The sequence below is a fragment of the Heterocephalus glaber genome, unplaced genomic scaffold (assembly GCF_053883595.1).
Source record: "Heterocephalus glaber isolate CG9 unplaced genomic scaffold, H.glaber_assembly_v1.0 deba00001587, whole genome shotgun sequence".
NCBI classification, from domain to species: Eukaryota; Metazoa; Chordata; class Mammalia; order Rodentia; family Bathyergidae; genus Heterocephalus; species Heterocephalus glaber.
In genome coordinates, this window is record NW_028258365.1 from 6241812 (window position 1) to 6262392 (window position 20581).

The 20581-nt window shown below is 38.0% G+C and overlaps 1 protein-coding gene across 21 annotated transcripts in view; it reads right to left on the reverse strand.

Annotated features, from left to right (window-relative positions):
• Arhgap10 (Rho GTPase activating protein 10) overlaps positions 1–20581 on the reverse strand; it is a 152633-nt gene that overhangs the window by 51628 nt on the left and 80424 nt on the right. For 7 of the 21 annotated variants that reach the window (XR_015443975.1, XR_015443984.1, XR_015443982.1 and 4 more), the window contains exon 11: positions 15305–15434. Coding sequence is in view for 7 of the 21 variants with exons in the window: in XM_087193361.1 (XP_087049487.1) it covers positions 15305–15434 (130 nt within the window). In the remaining 14 variants the exon portion in view is untranslated. Of the gene's footprint in view, positions 1–4760; positions 5025–5248; positions 10027–10099; positions 11255–15304; positions 15435–20581 lie in introns of those variants that run through there. The other 14 variants (XR_015443987.1, XR_015443983.1, XR_015443976.1 and 11 more) reach the window with 10 other exon arrangements.

Genomic DNA, 20581 nt, shown 5'->3' on the forward strand with positions numbered 1-20581 from the left:
TTTCTATATCCTTTTAAATTCTGTAAAATCTGTGGTAATGTCTCCTAGATCTTAATATTGTAATTTAAAAAATGTATAACTGATATTGTGTAACAGGAAGAAAAGGTCTAAAAGAGCAGGGGAATTGGGAGGGGTAGGGGAAGGGAAAAAAGGGAAAGGAAAAATATGAGAAGAGGAAAAAAATGGAAACAAGGTCTTTGTAAATAGGGAAGTTTGGAGTGGGTGAAGGGAGGGCAAGGGAAGGGGGAAAAAAAATAAGGACCAAGAGACTCAAGTAATAGTACAAGATCCCAATGATGAATGTAACTGTATTTTATACCTAAAATGTACCAATAAAGTTAATGGGGAAAAGAAAAGAATAAAGGTTTATTAACCATTAAACAGATTCCCAAGCATCTCTCAGTCATTTTTATATTTTTATATTTCCTGTTATATTATCTTATAAAATTAATGAAAACCTACTCAATTTTGGTCATCCTGTATTTAAATAATTGGACTGGTAAATGGTTAAGCTCATGATACTGAAGACTGGAAAATTCAAGATCAGGCAGCTACAACAGTTGAGGTCCTTCTTGCCAGTGGGAGCTTTCTGGAGAATCCTAAGATGGCATTACATGGTGAGACAGAACATTCTTGTTCAGGTCTCTTCTTTTTAAAAAGGCACAATTCTGTTAAATTAAGGGCTCACCATTATAGCCTCATTTAACTATAATAACCCATCGATGCTACAAATCCAAAATTAAATTGTCAGTAGGGTTTGTTCTTCCAGAGGTTCTGAAGGAAAAACCACCCATGTCCTTCTAGCTTCTCATTGTCAAAGGCAATCCTTGGTGACCTTTGCCTATAGGACACATCACTTCAATGTATGGCTCTATCTTTACATGGCATTCTTCCCCATGTACACCTGTGATTCTGTGCTCAAATCTCCATTTTCTTATTAAGACACTAGCTGTTGCCTTAGGATCCAGTGTAATTCAGTATGGCTTCATCTTAATTTGATTACATCTGCAAAGACCGTATTTCCAATTAAGGTCACATTCTGAGGTCCCTGGTAAACATAAATTTTCAGGGATAATATTCAGTCCAGCACAGGATCCAAAAACAAATAACTAACCACATAGCTCCATCCTTCTGGCCACATACATATGTGGCTTTAGTGGTCAACAGAGTAGCTGTTTCCACACATTTATCATGGCTTGCATCACCGGGTAAATGAATGTTCAAAGTCATCCCGTAATATGTGCCAGAGCCAAAGTACAGTGAGAAACCATGCCAAGAACACTCTGAAGTCCAGTGGTTTCCAAATCCTTTATCCACAGAATCCTTTATCCATCTTTATTCAAATGAGATTTTATTAGGGGTCTTCAGACAGACGGAATGGATAAAATTTGTTCTGATGGGAATCAGGGCTGTCAGGACCAGGGCCACCTCCTTCTGTGTGAGATTATGAGGACAGGAGCTCCACAGAACACTACTGGAAACCTCTGTACCAACTCTTCTGTTTGGTTCAAGAAGCAACTGCTAAGCACAACTAATATAGAGAAAAATAAGTATATGGGGGCTAAGAGGTGGAGAAAAGAACACAGTAAACTTAAGGACTTGAAAAGAAATTGTTATAACCTACTAGATCCAAAGAGCAGAGGAAAAGTCTCAGAGTACCAATCTGCAGAATCCTGGTGTTCTCATGGGAGGAGGTAAAGAATTACAAGGGAAGAGGAAAAGGTCTTTTAGAGGATTTAGAGTAGTAGCTGCTGTTTTTATGTCCCCATTACAGATGCATGGATGAAACTCTAAGATTTTCCAGGTCAAGTTGTAATCAACTGGCTACATAGTGCAGGCAAGTTTATATTGAATGGTTCAGATACTCTGTTTCCCAAATAAGTAGATAAACAGAAGACTTCAGTCTCCAGACGCATTAATCTGATACCTTCTGTGAGCACTTAGTATGTACACAAGGCCAAATAAATGCATTTAATATAAATGCATGAATTATGTCTTTTGACCTCTCCAAAGATGTATGTTGACATGAGAAGGAAATAAATTTTAAAATGACATTTAAAGAAATGATTCCGTCCCACAACACACAGAAGATTTTTAAAAAGTGAGGCACCAAGCTATTCAATGAGCTTTAGAGTCTTTACCAAAGGGGGGACATACTTGTCAAGACGCCAAGACCTCTGAGTCAACAGATCAGTGGAACTTTTCTATCCAGGCTCCCAAGAAAGCACTTTAATTTGTTGTCTAAAATAGTTCCATGGTTTAACTTACTTCTTATACTTGCAACTGACAAAACACGATGTGGAACAAAGTGTACGTCAGGGACTATTCGAATACCAATGTTGCTAAGCAACATTGCAATTATTTCATAAAATGCCTGAATAAAGTATATTATTCTCAGTAAATAAGATGCCGCCAATCACTCCTCTTTGACTAACTCGTATGTGAGGCTCTTCTAGTTCTAGTTCTAGCAGTTTTCCTTCATCATTCCCTTCCACCATGCAGTTTTTGCCTTGGAGTCAGCCAACCATGGACTGATCCCACTGAAATTCTGAGCCAAAATAAACCTTCTTCCTTTGAATTGAGGGTGTTGGGTATTTATTTCCAGCAATGAGAAAGATGATTAATACAACACAGAAGCTAAAAAGAACTCATAGAAGTAAAAAGTATAACAATGGTTACTATACCTTGGGACTGGGTGTTGGAGGGTGGACAAAGGGTGATTATTGCTACCCACTAGGGGTGCATTTGAATAGGAGGAATAAGTCTTAAAGTTCTATAACAGTGGAGTAATGGTGGTTGACAACTATTAATTGAATATTTCAAAATAGATAGCAGAGGGGCCGGGGATTTAGCTCAGTGTTTCTGCTGCCTGCCTCGCAAGCACAAGGTCCTGAGTTTGATCCCCGGTACCAAAAAAAAAAAATACATGTCTAATGTACAGTTACCCTGACCTGATCATTTCACATTGTATACATGTGTTGAAATGTCACTTTGTAGCCCATAAATATGTACAATTACTGTATGTTAATTAAGATAAAAATATTTTAAATGCAATTTTATCCCATCCAGGTACTTAGCGCCCCAGATTCTTACCTTCTCCAGAGGCTCTCATGGATTTTAAAAGTTCTCCTTTCCTCAATGACCACAAGAGATAAGAGGCCTGGATGAAGAAATGCACCCCCAGACACTCCCCCCTTATAGTTTCTCTCAGGGCTGAACTAAGGATAAGGGTAAGGTTACTCATACCCTGCCACCTTGGCTGGAGAGCAAAGGCATAACAGCTTCTGAGGACAGGGGTGACCACTCCTGGGTATGAGGAAGAGAGCTTCTGACATCATTATCAGAAGTCAAAGGGATGGAGATGGAAAGGAGAGAAGAAATTATCTGTATCTTAGAAAAACACAGGGCAGGCAAGAGTGAGGAGGGGTTACTACATAGGCTGAACAATATTCTACTACAATAGACTAAATGTTTGTGTCCCTCCAAGCTCAATTTTGAACCCTAATTCCAACTGGGATTGCATTGGGAGGTAGGACTTTGGGGAGGGGATTAGGTCATAAGAGTAGAACCCTCATGAATGGCATTAGTGTCCCTATGAAGGGTACTCCAGAGAGCTCTCTTACTCTCTTTCCGACACGGGAGGATGAGAGGATAACTGCCTGCAACTTAGGAAAAAGCCCTCATCAGAGTCTGACCATGCCGGTGCCTAAAGATATCCAGCCTCCAAAACTGTCAAAAACAAATTTCTGTTGTTTGTATGCCACCTTTTCTATGGTACTTTGTTATAGCAGCCCAAATGAACTAAGGTGGGCGGCCAGGCTGTTTCACGTGAGTTCAGGAGCCAAATATGCACATTCAGCCAGTGTCTCGATAATTCACTCCACAGTTTACTGAGCGCCTACTTGGAACTAGGTTGGGTACAAAGTGCTGAGAGTGGACGCCCTGCTCTCACGGATCTGAAGCCAAGAACTTTCAGTAGCAAAGAGCACAAAAATGCCCAGGAGCCACTCAGTACAATACATAAGGAAGACTAGAGGAGCCAGAAAGTCTGGAAGTGAGAGACTTGTTTCCTAAATGATCCTGTGGACAGAGGATGCAGCTTGGAAATGGAGACAGGGAAGACCACGAACATTTATTGAAAACATGCTGTGTGCTGGTTACTCTAAGTGCAAGTACTTTACATTCATTATGTCAAGATATCCCTAAGAAAGAGGAAGAAAATGAGCCTTTGTGGGGATAAGTGTTTTAATTGCCATTTAGAACATGACTTAGTTTTGAATTTAAGTCTGTGAAATCCCAAAGTGCACGATCTTTTTTTCAGTAATTGTGCAGTGTGAATACTGTGCTGGTCCCTTGAACATTCGGATTCAGTTTCCTTATCTGGATATAATGACACTGAGGATCATTCGAGGATATGTACACAAGTGTTCTGTTAGCCATAAAACACTAAGCCCATGTTATTGTTGTTGTAACCATATGACCCTGTTATCATCATCAGAAATTTAATAAGACTCAAACCATTAGAAATCCGGAGCACCTAGGCAATTCTATGACAAATGTATCAAAGCAAGGAGGGTGAGTGTCACAGTATCATGGGGAAAGATGTGCTCGGATTTTTCCTGGGACTTGTTTTATTATTTAAGGAAATTGTTTCATTCCAAATAAAGAATACTTAATTAAATAGTTCCTACACAGAAAGTTATGTAAAACAAAAAGAAAAAGCAATCTAATGAACCTAAAGTCATAAGAAAATGTCTTACCCAACACTTAGGTAAGTTCACAGTCTAATTTAGGGAGTTAAATTTCTCCCATTCTTGGACAGCAACTCTACGAATGTAGACATGAGATACTTCCCCAAATTGCAATCTTGTTCTTGTTTTTTTAGAAGTTTCATTGTGCCAGATTTTTGAAGTAGATTTCCTTAAAATAAAACGGTTTGTCTTGAAAATGTCAATAGTTTTTGTGGTTGTTGTTGTTTCTGTTTTGCTTTGTTTTGTTCTATTAACAAAAATAGTACATGCTTACTGGAAAAGGGAATGAGGAAAGAAAATACAAATAAAAGTTAAAACACCAACAACAAACATTTGTTAATATATATGTAAACTTTTCAGCTACATTTTTTTTTAACTTTTCAATAAACCCAATACATTTAATACCCGATTGCTTTTAGCAAGCCAGGTCCCGTTAGTGGATTTAGCAATAATAACTTTAAATATTCTGAGCAAAAAATGTTTCTCTTGGTAAAATCACCCAACAATGCACAAATGGTTTAAAACATAAAAGGACATAGATCTTTAAAAAGCCAGTTAAGGAAAGTTACACCCTGAAACTCAGACTGAAGGGAAATTACATTAGAAAACATGAAAGGCATGTTTTCATCAGAGGATCTTGGGGGAAAAGGGAGTGCACAATGAATTTAAGAGGGGCCAAAGAGAGGTTCACGTGCTCTAGGGTGTCCTGACCCCTGGGTCTGCACATGGTGGCCTCACGCCCCTATACCAGCAACTTTGCTCAGCTCCCCCACCTCATCCTCGTCATGGGCCTGCGGAAATAGTGGGAAACCTATGCCTCATTCCTCTGAGCAGCAAAATTGATACTCAGGTCTTCGTGATTTCCTGGGTAAAACAAAATGTAATTTCTGAGGGCTGCACAGCTCCACATTTTCTCCCCAGTTCGCTAACACCAGCGTTTTTTTGAAGCAAAGCTAAGCCTTTAACTTCAGAAATAACACAATTAAATTCCCAAAACTAGGTAAGGAAATATTGCAGCATAACAAGATTTAATCAGAGTATAATCCACTGAGGTAGGGAAACCAGTTGTAAAAGGTTATGAGTGAGGGCAATGTAATGCATAAGAAGAGTCTTGGAATGAGGAGCATCATAAAGACCATTTTTCCAAGAATAAACTGTTTATTTCTAGCCAACTAGAACAAATAAAGGCCAGGTCAAATTATTTTTGTCCTTTAGTTGCAAAATCTGCCACACAGAACTTCAAAGAAATGTTTTCTTTGTCCATGTGCATCATGCTGCCAAGCAGCATAGAGGGCTTCCCCTGTAGTTTATTTATTCATTGGGAACCAAGGTTCTAGGGCTGGAACTGATTTTTAAAAATCATATTATCCAACCCCCTCATGTGCAAAGAAACCAAATCCAAAAAGGTTAAATTACTGCAAAAAAAGAAAATGGATTTCTAGTTAGAAGCTAGGATGCAGGTTCCTAAACCATTATTGCAGTCTTGATTTTACATTATTAATGGGCTTTTATACTAACTTCAGCATTAAGACCTTTCACACATACAATAAATGAGGTCTACATAAAATGGTAGCTAGCTTGCAACTGTTTTTACTCAAGATATTGTTGTTCCCCACTGTTCTTTTTTTAACTGATACATGAAAATGGCCCATCTTAGTGGGTTACCACATATGTTTCAAAACATATACATATTGTATAATATTTAAACCCCCACTGCACTCAATAACAACCACTCCATAATACTGAAGAATGGGAAGGGAGGAGAGGGAAAGGGGATGAAAACAGAACTGAGATGAGTTATGTGCCTGTGTCAACGACCCACAAGGAATGTTAACATTATGTACTGCAAACATAGACTAATAAAAATAAAAACTGGAAAAAAGAATTAGTAGTTGATATAAAATATTGAATGACTAAAATGGTTAATTTGAAGTGTCAAATTTACTGGGCCAAAAGGCACCCAGCAATGATGGTGAAAGTATTTCATGAGGCAGTAACAGCAGGGGCACCCTGAACAGAGATGCGTGTAGCGTGGCCCTGAATATATTCCTTGAATCCGCTCACTTTCTTAGTCTGTGTCTTAGTTACTTTTCTCTAGTTGTAGAGACAAAATACCCGATACCCAAAGTTAAAGGAGGAAAGGTTTATTTGGCTTACAGTTTGTAGAGATTCAGTCCACAATTCACTGGCTCCAAGGTGGGTGGCAGAGGGCAACAGTTCAAGGCAGTGGAAGACAGCAGAAGCAACAAGGGACCTTCAGAGTTTCTTTCTGCCTCTTTTATCTTATTCAGACTACTTAGGGTGGGTAGCACTCATGCCCTTAATCCTAGTGCCCTCAGTTCTAGCTCTGCCATGAATCAATCATGCAGTCTAGATTCAGCCACCTCCACAATAGCCTATGACTACATGAGGGTTTGTGAGGACATCTAGACACAAACCATAACACTCTGTTTTCCATTACTGCCAAAGGAAGCATTGTGAGTCAAGGAAGTAAGAGAGCATCACCTTCAACTCCAGGTATTGTGCAAGACTTTGGAATGGGAATGGAGTGGATATCCTATACAACCACACCCTTTCTGATCATCTCTGCCTTTCATTGTTTTGGGGGTGGTAGAGGATATTTACTTCTGGAGGGGGTTTGAGGGGTTTTTAAAAGTTATTTTGCAATTCTGTCATTTGTAGAAAACTGAAAATAGTACAAATGATCCTTGTACATACACATGCAAATTGCTTGTGTCAAAGCGAATGCAATTATCTGATCATTAGATCCATATTACATGTGTTTGCAGATTCATTTTTGAACTCTTTATCTTCCTGTATATGGATGTGTTTCTTTGAGTTCCCCTTTTAAAAAGTTTTAATTTCTTACTGAATCTCCCAGTAATTATTTAAATAAAATCTATGCCAAGTCACATTTATTTGTAAATTCATTTCAGCATTTCTTATCTACCTATACGTGTATGTGGTACTTTGAATTCTTTCAACCAGTAATATCAGTAGTTCTTTCAAAATTAATGAGTTAACCAGAATCTATGGTGAATGTTGATTTTGTATTTATATCAGAGGCATGATTCTTCTTTTTAAGAATATTAGCCTTCAACAGTAGTGAGCAGGAAAAAATCACATCCCAGTCCTATCTTCAGCTTCAAGCTCCTCCCCCACTGACATCCATGTGCTTGGAATGAGAGCCTTGTGTATTCCTCTTACCTCTGACTTTAACCAATTTGTAAATTCACATAGCTTCCCTGGGTTTCACTTCTATCATGTTTCAAATGAAGAGAATTGAGTCAATATTCTTTAAGATCCAACTCAGCTCTAACTTCTTGTGATTACTGTGTTACATACCCACATGTTCTTTTCTCTCAAGATCCCTTGTGAGTTTCTCCTGCCTGTTTATTGATACTCCTGTACAGATGATCCCAACTTGCATCAATCTGATTTGCAATTTTTCAACTTCACGATGAGCAAAAGCAATATGAATTCAGTAGACACAGTTCTTTGAATTTTGATCTTTTCCTGGGCTAGTGATATGCACTCAATACTCATAATACTGGAGCCAGAGTTCCAGTCAGCCACATGATAAGGAGAGGCAACAACCATACTCCACAGTGCACTATTTTGCAGCATTTTTAGATGCAGGTATTCAATAAATTACCTGACTTATGCAATACTTTATTATACAATAGGGTTTGTGCCAGATGATTTGCCCAACTACAGGCTAATGTAAGTGTTCTGGAAACTTCTAAGTTAGGCTAGGCTAAGCTATGATGTTTAGTACATTAGGTGTATTAGATGCAGTTGTGACTTATAATATTTCTCATTTACAATGACTTTTTCTAGACATAACTGCATCATAAGAAGCATTGGTATTTAATTTTTTTTAATTTCACGTTCTACCACACCATGCCTTATTTTCTTTCTCTTACTTGCTCAAGGTTTAATTCCTCTCCATCCATCTTCTGTCTCCCCAACTCCCAACACACACACACACACACACACACACGACTATGGCAAACTTGTAGTTATTATAGTATTACATGGAAGAAACAATTAATTTGCACTCATCTTTGCCCTTAATCTTTCCAAAGAAATGACCTCAAAATGAAACAAACAAGAGTTTCACTGAAAAACAAATTAGTAGATCAAACAAACCTCTTCCATTCCACTGTGCAGCCTCACTGAAAGGTAGATACAGCACAAGCAATGGGCTTTCTTTTTCCCTTCCATTTGGAGGGGAAGGGGTCAGGAGCATGCACATTCCAAGACTCAGGCTGTCGTTTACAAAGATGTCATGGTTTGAACATGTCCCCTCCAAAAACTGTTGTAAAACTTAATCCCCATTGTGGTGAGAGGTGAGGTCTCTGAGGAAGTGGTTCAGTCAAGAGGGTTCTATCCTTGTGCGTGGATTAGGATTTTAGAAAAGGACTGGGAAGAACTAGTTTAGTTCCTTCTTGCTTTCCTGCTCTTCTACCAAGTAAGGACAGAGCAAGAAGGCCCTCACCAGACACCCAGTCCCAACACTCTGCCCTTGGACTTTCCAGGCCCTTCAACTGTACAAAATAAATTATAATTTCTAAGCAACAGAATGCCCGTGGCATTTTGTTAGAGCAGAGCAAATAGGCTAAAACACCAGAGCACTGCTCAGGCCTGTGTGGTAGGACTCAGGAGTTTCTGATTCCTTTTTGATGCATGGCATAGCAGAGCAAGAATCTGCACACTCCACCAGTCACCTTGTCACCTGCACTTATAAAATATTCTTATGTATATTTTTCTAGCCAATTAAGAGTTCAGATGAGAGTTCAATCTCAGGTACCAAAAAAAAGAGTTCAGATGGTATCCTTTCTATCCAAAGGAAAGAGCCAATAAAAAAGCCAAATTTGACTCTCCCAAGAATTGTTTCCCACACCGTGAGCCAGTGTGGTGTGATTCCTAAGGTTTCTGACAGCTCATACAATGCCATGGGGTGTTTGGAAATTGAAGGACCTGTGTCAAACAAAGAATCCAAGAAGAACATCCAGGCCAAGGAAGTGCATGTGCAAGGCCTGGGCTCTTCAAAGGCCCCTCAGGGTTCTGGGAACAGGGAGAAAGCTATGCAATGGGGCGGCAGCAAAGAAGCTGTTTTTGGTGGAGAGGGAGAATGAGGGAGGGGATTACCAGAAAGGAAGTCAGCACTGTCAGGGAGCTCACGAAAGGAGGCTTCTGTCCAAACTACTTCTTTATGATTTAGCTGAACACAGAGATGTGGCTTCTGAAATTTCTCCTTTGAGGTGCCCATCTGAATGAACAGTAGACATAAACCAAGAAATTATTTACCACCAATTACTGGAGTACAGTTATGAAAATGAATGTGAGGTTGGGAATTTTTATTTGCTTTTCTCCATAAAAAATGTGAGGCTCATTATGCAATCATTAGAAATATAATTATAATAATTCCAGATACTTTATAGTGCACTAATGACTCGGGAATCTGAGCTTCAGAACATGATCATTTCCCATCAAAGCATTTCTAATTTGTATTTATTTTGATTGGTTTTGTCCTCTGCAGATGTGTGGACAAGGCAATGTGTTAGTCACTTTGTTTAATGGCTACTACCAGGCTCTGTGCAGGAGCACACCTCCGCATGCATGGTGAACTCCTGACAGTAAAGACATTGAAGGAGGGGCTGCCATTCTGATAAACTCTTGTATTTGCCCAAATCTAAGATTTCTTACTCCAAAGCACAGCAAGCACTGAACAAATGCAAGACAGCAGAGCTGGGGGTATAACTCAGTGGTAGAATGTGTGCTTAGCATGCACAAGGCCTAGGGTTCAATGCCAGAAACACATGCATGGACGCATGCAAGACAAGGGTTTGCCTTCACCCCTTTCCCACTTCATATATTCCTTCGTTCTTGTCTTCTACCCCTGTACCCTCCATGGAGACACAGCAGTTGTTTTCATTCAGGCTGCTATAAGAAAATACCACAAACTAAGTGGCTAAAACAACAGAAATTTGTTTCTGGAAAGACCAAAATTAAGATGCCACCAGAGTTGGTACTGGTGAGGACTCTGTCCTTGGGTGGCAGATGGTGACCTTCTCATGATCTTCACATGGCCTTTTATTTGTTGTCAAGTGGGAAAAACCTCTCCCTTTTCCTTCTTCTTTTCATAAGGCCACTAATCCTATCCTGAGGACCCCACCTTCATGACATAATCTAGATCTCATTAGACCTCCCCATGCCCATTTATCATCACATTGAACACTAGAGTGTCAACATATTAACTTTTAAGGCAAACATTCATTCCATCCCACCCCTGGTATTCAAAATTCATTATCTTTCTTGCATGCAAAATATATTCATTCCATTCTAAAAACCTCGAAAGTCTTAACTCATTCCAGCATCAACCCTAAAGTCTGAAGTTTCATCTTTATCATCTAAATCAAATGTGCAGAAGACTTGAGGTATGATTCATCCCGAGGCAAAATTTCTCTCCAGCTGTGACCAGTCAAGTTATGTGCTCCCTAAAAACAAGAACATGATAGGCTTGAGATAGATGTTCCCATTGCAAGAGAGAGAAACAAGAATGAAGGGTGGCAGGTCACAAGGAAGTCTAAATGGTGAATTCCATCATATCTTAGTGCCCAACAATAATAATTTTTGGTGCAATGCTTTGTTTTCCAAACCCATGGGGTAGAAGTCTCACCTTCAGGACCCATGGAGGGGTTATGCAACCATGGCTCTGGGAAGTACTGCCTCCAAGGCTCTACAGTGAAAACCCGACCCTGGGGCACTGCAAAGTTCTGTCAGGCATTCTGAAACTAGAAATGTGACCATATCCCCTGCAATGAAGGAGGAAATATCCTAGCTCCTGGGGCTGTGATGAGAGAGGCAGTGCTCCTGACTGCTTATAGAAAAATGTGAAGCAAGGGATGAACTGAAAAAAGAATTCAGGAATTGAGCAGAAAGTACTAGAGACCCCCGAAATGTTAGCAGAAACCTCTGCAATAAGCTCCAATCTCCTCCCCAGTGTAGGATGCAGGCCTGAGGAAAAAAAACTGAAAGACAGGACTGAGAGAGAAATTGAGGGACCAGGGAGACCAATGCCAGTGCAACTGATGAAGGCGCTGGCAAGTCGAAGCCACTGATTTTTACTGGTAATCAATTGAAGTAAAGGTGAGCTACACGCAAGGGCAGTACTTGTGCGAGGAAGTACAGTCATGCAGTTTCTATGCAAATTAATGTAAGCAAGGCTCCTAAAAGACAAGACAAAAGCATTCTTGGATTAGGAACAGAATAGGCAAAATATATGGTTGTAATTAGAACACTGTCCTTCTAGTAAGAAGGGTTTAGTTGTGGGAACAGAATTAGGGTGCAAATTACTCTGACCGCAGCATGTAGGCTTCAGCTGGATTCACTTCTATAAACAAGCCAATTGTGGGGTTGACTCTTTACAGCCTACACTGCTTACAGCCTGCTTTGGGCATAATTAACATTGCCATCTCCTGTGAGAAAGAACCCCAAACTTAAGATTTGGAAAATTATCAGCCTAAGCTTATTGCAAAAATAAAAGAGAGAGAGAGAAGCGTGTTTTGAAGGGAACACTAATGTTATGGGGGCACTATCACTTGATAATGAATTTATGGGATTATATGAGCAGAACTGAAGGAGAGGAATATGGGATGAAATAAAGGAAGGCTTCTGGAATAGTTGAATTCTACAAGACAGGACCATAGAGTCATTTGGCTACAACTGTGTGATATTCTTAGGAAGAATAACTCTATAAACAGTCAAAAGGAGCCAAGATGTTCCTTCAACACTTTGCTTAGAAATAGCTTCTACTAAATATTCAATTTTATTGCTCACACATTCTGTCTTCCATTAAACACAAGAACATAGTTCAACCCATTTCTAGGCCATTTTTTAACAAACATCATCTTCCCGCCGGTTTCTAATAACATTTATTTCTGGGCAAGATCTCACCAGAATCTTCCTTAATATCTATATTTCTAGAACGTACTTCAAACCCTTTCAGCTTTTCTATTCAATATCCAATTCCAAAACAGTTGCCATGTTTTTAGGCACTCTTTACAGCAGCATCTCATTTTTTGGTAGCAAAATCTATCTCAGCCTGTGTTATCCAGAGAAATAGAACCAAGAGGAGATAAATGTAGATATAGATATAAATGACATATATGAGATATAAATTATACAGAGATTTTTAATTTATTATAAGGAATTGGCTTGTGCAATTATGAAGGCTAGAAAATTACAATTTTTGCTTTTGGCAAGCTGGAGACCAGGAGAGCCAATGGTCTAAGTCCAAAGATCCGAGAACCAGGAAAGTCAATATTGTAATTTCTAGTCTGACTCTGAGACAAAAAAGCAGATCAATATTCTAGGTCAAAGAAAAGCAAACCAAAAGAATTCTTTCTCACTCAATTGTTTTGTTCTGTTCAAGCCTTCAGCAAATTGAATGAGGCTCACCTAACTGGAAAAGGCAATCTGCTGTACTTAGTCTACTGACTCATGTTAATATCATTAAGAAGCACCTTCACAGATGCACCCACAAACAATATTTATCCAAATGTATGAGCACCCTAAGGTTCAGTCAAGTTGACACAAGGTTAACCATGACAACAAGTCAGACTACCCTGGCCTGCCTTCTTCCTTCTCCGTCCTTTCCTCAAATGTGCAACCCCAGCTTTGCCCATCCATCACAACTTTCTGACTCTGTCCAATAACTAGGATCTGGCTAAGAAACCCCTTAATTGCTCTAAAAATTACTACTAAGATACTGATGAATGTAATAGTTACTTTCCCTGTTTGCTTTTCACCTATGCTTTACCTAGGTATAAAAAAAATTACTGTGGTAAAATACACATAGAATAAAGTTTACCGTTTTAATCATTCTGAAGTATACAATTCAGAGGGATTAAGTATCCTTAGGGTGTTATGCAAGCATCACCACTATCTAGTTTCAGAATTCTTTTATCACCCCAAAGATATCCCATACCTAGTAAGTAATCACTCCCCACCTCCCCTTCCCTAGTCCCTGGCAACCACTAATCTAATATCTGTCTCTATAGATTACCCTATTCTTGATATTTTAGATAAAAGGAATCATATAAGATGTGACGTTTCATGTCTGTCTTCCTTCATTTCACTTAACTAAGGAATAATTTTAGCTTCTTTAGCTAGACAAGATTAAAAAAAAATAGCAAGTCAGATATATGTTGGGGCATAAAGATATGGAGGTTGTCTCCACAACCTCATCAACTTTCTAGTTCAGTTCTACCAAGATTTGGGGAACTCATCTGTTTAATCTGTTGTTCTTGTATCTGTGCTATTAACTTTTCCCATGGAGATTTCAGACAGCCTGATTGCAAGTAGGCACTGGGCCAGGACAGAGAATGGAAGGACCCTTCGGGGGGCCCATTCTATTCATCAGGGAAGCCCGCTTCCCTGACAGTGACCTGGTGAGACCAGGGTGGTCACAAGGTCGTACAGCCCTGAGGGGCCCAATTTATCCCCAGCACTCAATAAAAATAAAAGCAAGCACATTTCTGCCAGCAATGTAAATTATTCATAAGGTTTATTTTAAAAGGGAGACAGATTTATATAAAAATAACAAAAAAGGAGCACAAATCAGTTTCTAAAATTTTTGGATTCAAGTGTGTCAAAGATACTGCATTCACGGTTTGCACAGCCGCAGCTGCTGAGTTTTCAAACAGACCCGTGTTTGCTCAGATACTGCTTGACACAATGTGGATAATTTGATAAGTGGGACTTACGAAGGGATGCCCAGCAGAGACGCCAAGTCTACTCCAAATTTTGTGGGAAAGGAGCTGGTTGGCCACCCCCCAGGCTGCAGGGTCTGAGAAAAACATGCCCCTACAGCACAGGGTCCTTCAGAGCAGCTTTAAACACTGAAAACCAGGAGGCCCAGTGAAGGGTTTCCGTCTGTGTCACCGGTTTTATTTGCTGCAGACTCCCACATTTATTTGGTTGAACAAAGGCCCCTAGACAAATGCCCTTTTCTTCCTCTTAGCTCTTCTTTTTTAAACCAATCACTCTTTTTTATTAATAACTACATACAAATACATTATAAATATTTTTAACCTTTATTTCCATCCTGTTACTATTTATGTTTGCTAAGATCAAAGTCTGAATGTATCCTCAAGTTTGAATTGTTTTCCTGCTTCTATTTCAAAATATGGACCACACGGTCTTTATAATTTTATTCTATGATGACTCGCTTAGATTTAATGATATATACAAGCACTGCAGTAACTTGCTAAGTAAATCCATGTGATGATGAAAGAACATCACAGGCCTGATCTGGGTACAAAGGCCTTTGTATTGTTTTCCTTTTCATTTCAGAAGAGTCTGTAACTGAATACAGCGTTTTCTGATTTAAAATTCACAATGATTCCTTTTTAAATGATAACATTTGTCTTTTTATGAGGTCTTTCAGCTTAAAAGTATTCTTATTTCACTCCATAAACATTTACATCCAAAAGACATGGCTACAAGGTAAAGTTACCGGTTTTGAACAAGCAGATGGAATTTACCCTCACATATGAATGTTGTTCCATCGAAGCAGGTAGTAACATTCCAAGGATTTTCAACAGTTCTGGAACTCCAGTTAGGAACTGCTTTTTCTTCACACATTGAAGGAATTCGCTCTGACTTTCCTAATTGCTAAAAAAATAAAATAAAATAAAAACCTTTTTCTCACCAGGATAAGTTTCATTTGGGGAAACAGTCAAGCTTCTTCATAACTGCTATGTGATAACCTACTGTATACAACTGCTCTTATCCTAAATAAGGTGATTACAACATAATGAGATCCACTTTTTCTTTAATATTCCTTAATTAATCGTAAGAGTAATTCCAAAAGAAGTTCCTAAAAGGTTTACAACAATAGCCATATTGTTGAAAGAAATATCTAAACTTCCAAAGCAACTATCTGAAAAGAGCAGATATTTGAATGTACGGTTTTTTTTTTAAAAAAAAAGCTATCTCACCTTGTTTGATCTTCACAGTTTGTGTTCCTGGTGGCTAGCTAAGGGGACCTAGCTATTTTCAGCTTGGTACAGTATCAAATTTTATCTAACAATTCCAATTTTGAAATGAATAGGACATATAAAACCTAAAATACCAAAAATTACTTGAAACAGTCAAACGGATATACAATCTGGAAATTAATGCACATTCTATGCACAATTGCTAAACATAGGTATACATGTAAATATATACACATTTATAATAAATATATAAACATTCATTATGATAAGTGAATGCCAAATATGCAGGCAAATATTAAGAAAACATTAAAATACCAGCCAACCACCCAGAATTTATACTTTTGGTTTCAGATGCTTGTTTCCAACATTAATTTAAGTATATACCTATCACTGAGTTGCAAGATTGGCATAATGGGACTGAGATGTAGCTCATGGATAGAGTGAATGTTTCACAAATATAAGGCCCTGGGTTAATCCCTAGCCACACTGAAAATAAAAATTAAAAATAAAAATGTTAGTTGCTATACAAATCAGTTTAAACAAGTTTTGTATTACAGGCTCATAAAGGTATTATTTAACAGAGATAAACCCTGTGTGCCTGTGTGTGTGTGTGTGTGTGTGTGTGTGTGTGTGTGTGTGTGTGTGTGTGTTCCTGTTAATGAGGAAAGGCTAAAGGAAAGTATCACACACTGGGCATTACTGTATACCACACAGTGAACCATTACTAAGTTAGTGCTCTCAACGTCTCTGAGATAAATGTTTTTAAGATCATACACAGATGAAGAAACCGAGGCTGCTGGATTGAAATAGCAGAACAGTGCCACACCACTAGCAAGTGGCAGAAAGGTATTTAGAATTAGCTGATCAGGGTAGAGAAGAAAGCCTAAGGCCACGCCCATGTTTGGAAAATGAAATGAATCTACCCACAGAAAAAAAAATTTTTTCAAAAACCAATGCAATCATTTCCCGATTGCTTTTTTTATTAATCTCAATAATTCTTTTGCTTTACTTATCTAAAAATGAAATGGGACAATTACCTCCCAATCTGGGAAAGTATAATGTTCTGTGAATTTTTATCTCAATTTATATAACAACCCTTTGGAAACCAGTTAAGTGCCAGAATCACTTAAGTGTTTGGGTGGGAAATTTAAAAATAAAGTAAACTAAATAAAGAACTTTTGAAGTGAACAGAAAAAAGTAACACATTTTTAGTTAAAAAACACTAGGAGACTTAACTAACTACGAAGGTAAAAGGTTAAAGATTTAAACTAAGAAAAGAATGAGGTCCTTCAAATCAAGTCCAGCAAGGTGGTGCATCCCTGAGGACCACGGCTAGTTTGAGGCCAGCCTGGGATACACAGGTAGTGAGTTCAAAGCCAGCCTGGACTATGTAGTGAGACCCTGTTTCAAAACACCAATAAAAAATAAAAAAGGAGAAAGTTAAAATCAACACCAAGATACTTCATTTAACCTTAATTTTATCCCTGTCTTGTTTTTTACGTATTTTTTTTTTAAAAAAAACTCATTAATGGCCCCAGTCTTCTAGCCTAACTCCCAATTTCCTCTTATTCCTCCTTGTAAAGCTTGTTCGTTTTCACCTTTATTTTTCTGATCAGACCCTAAGTGAGTGACAATTTAAAAAAAAAAACTAAAACAAAACACAGATTTAAAATTATATTTTCCATCACCTTAATTGGTAAAAATTCATTTTTTAAATTAACATAAGCCTCATAATTTACTAACATTTCATGCGACCTTATTTTTGTGAGTTTCATTTTCATTGCCTTCTATATTTGTCATTGCCAAACCCTAACACTCCCAAATCCTAAAAGAGATTACATGATCAAAAAATAGTCTTATCCAGAAATTTAAATTTATGAGTATTATCAGAGGAGTTCCCAAGTTTCTAAATCGCTTGTACTGATTCTGGCTTCTTTTGCTTGCTCTAAGTCTGCATCTGTTTTTGTAACAAAAGGATATATAAAGAAACTTGCATACATTGCTCATCTGGAGCTGACAGCTTATGAGGCGGAGCTAAATGTAGAATTTTCTCTCACTTCAAAGGGCATATTGCAGGGTGCAAAGGAAGAGGGGCTTGGGTCCTTGCTGCCCACACTGCCCTCTGGCCAGCGGTCTCAGGTCCCTGGGGACAGAAGAGGGCAAACTCTGGCCTTTGTTGCTCTAGGTAACATTTCCCACAACCCCTAGTTCATAAATATTGACATCGGGGAAAAATAAGACCAAAAAAAAGAGAAAAAAGGGATTTTGCCAAAAAGAAAAGTTGCTTCTAAGTTGAAATGTTTTTGTATCAGAGAGCCTAATTTATATCTGATATCACTATGATTTTTAAATAAAATATACTGTCATTGAGATTTTTAATGCTATTATTCATCAAACACTAGGTAATACAGGAAACAAAACTTTCAGCAGAGCTTTATTAATCTAATTTTTTTCTACAGCAACAGAAAAATATTTTTAAGTAACAAGAGAGAATTAAAGGCAATTTTTCTTAAAAATATACCAACACTCTTGCCTAATGTTTTGCTGAATACTCAAATTTGAATACTCAAATCACAGTGAATCTGGAATTATTTACTTTCAGCAAAATATTTTTAAATTTTCTTTTTCCACATTTGGCTCCACTCCTTGGCTTCAAAAAACGCAGGAATAATACGGTCACTAAAACCTTTGAAAATGGGCAATATTGTTTCCATTGTGGAACTACAGCACATCCTGGTGGTCATGGCTGTTATTGCCAGGGCTTACAGTTCTACAAAAATCAAGAAAAGAGCCTTGTTTTTAGGCTTTTTGAAAATAAATTACCAGGAAAGAAATAGTGATACAACTCTTTTAGCATCAAATCACAAACAGAACTTTTCAAAGTTTATCAATATGATATTTTAAAATATTATTTTGGTAAGATAACTGATGAGTCAGTTGTTACATCAACCTATAGAATTTTTAACATTGCTATATTTTCAGAGTAATCCGCTTCCTATGACTTTTACAGTCTTCTAAATGATGTTTTTAAAGCATGTAAGGAGAAAAACCTTGATCAATGCCGCAAGAAAGTAAACCAAGCAGCCTATTGGCCCCAGGAGGAATCTTTTTTTCCTTTGTGCCATGGATATAAAGGAAAAATAAAAATGTACTTGTCATGAGAATTTTCCCTAGCCTTCACATTCTAGCTAACAACTACTCAGTTAATTAAAATAATTTCCTTTTTTTCCTTCAATTCTTTTATTGGTACATTTTAGGTATACAATGTTTATATTTATCATTGGGTACTTGTACCTGTACATGATGTATCTTGGTTCTTATTTTTTCCCTGTTCCTGTCCTCCCTTCAACCCCTCCACCGTTCCCTATTTACAAACACTTTGTTTCCATTTTTTCCTTTTCTCATAATTTTTCCTTTCACTTCTTTCCTTTCTGCTACCCTAGCCACTTCCCCTACCCCTCTGGACCTTTTCTTCCTATTTCAAATTATCAATTATTCATTTTGATCATTATTTACACATTCAGTTTCTCACACCAGAGAAACTATTTGGTATTTACACATACATGTACTATTTATGTCACTTAAAAAATATGGCCTCATTATGCACCCATTTAGCTATAAATGACTCTAGTTTCTCATTCTTTATGGCTGAGTAGTACTCCATTTTATTAAAAAAACCATATTTTCTTTATTCAGTTTCCAAATGATGGGCACTTGGGCTGTTTCCAAGCTTTTGCTATTACAAACTCTGCTGATACAAACATGGGTGCACATATATCACTGTGGTATGATTCTTTTCATTCTTTTGGAAAGATACCCAGCAGGGGAATAGCTGGGTTAAATGGGATCTCTAGTCCTAGTTCTTTGAGGTATCTCCATACTGACTTCCACAGTGGTTGCACCAGTCTGCACTCCCACCAACAATGGAGAAGGGTTCCTTTCTCCACACACCCCCGCCAGCATTTGTTATTGGTTGGTTTCTTAATAGCAGCCATACTTTCTGGGGTGAGGTAGAATCTCAGTGTTGTTTTCATCTGCATCTCTCAAATGACCAGTGATGTCGAACATTTTTTCATATGTTTCTTTGCTGTTTTTACTTCTTTGTCAGAGAAAGTCCTGTTCATATCAGATGCCCATTTTTGAATTGGGTCTTTAAATTTCAGGGATTTGATTTTTTCAGTTCTTCATATATTCTAGATAGTAGACCTTTGTCTGAGGTACAGCTGCTAAAAAATTTTTTCCCACATTGTAGGTTGTCTCTTAGCTCTGTTGGTGGTTTCTCTTGTAGTGCAGAAGCTTTTTAATAAGATGAGATCCCAGTTGTTGATTCTTTGTGCTAGTTCCGGTGCTACTGAGATTTTGTTCATAAAGTCTTTTCCTATGCCAATGTCTTCAAGAGTTCTACCTAACTTATCTTTCAGCAAGTTTAGGGTTCCTGTTTTAATATTTAGGTCTTTAATCCACTTCACTCTTACTTTAGTGCATGGTGATACATATAGGTCTAGTTTTAATCTTTGGCAGGTTGAAATCGAATTTTTCCAACACCATTTATTGAACAGGCTATCTTTTCTCCAATGAGGGTGGTTGGCTCCTTTGTCAAACATGAGGTGGCTGAGTATGTCTGGAGTTGTTTCTTGATCTTCTAATCTATTCCACTGATCCTCAGGTCTGTTTCTTTGCCAGTATCATGCTCTTTGTATCACAGTAGCTTTGTAGTATAGTTTCAAGTTGAGGATTGTGATACCCCCTGCCATGTCTTTGTTGCCTAGAATTGCTTTTGCTACTCTAGGTCTCTTCTGGTTCCAAATGAGTTTTTGGATT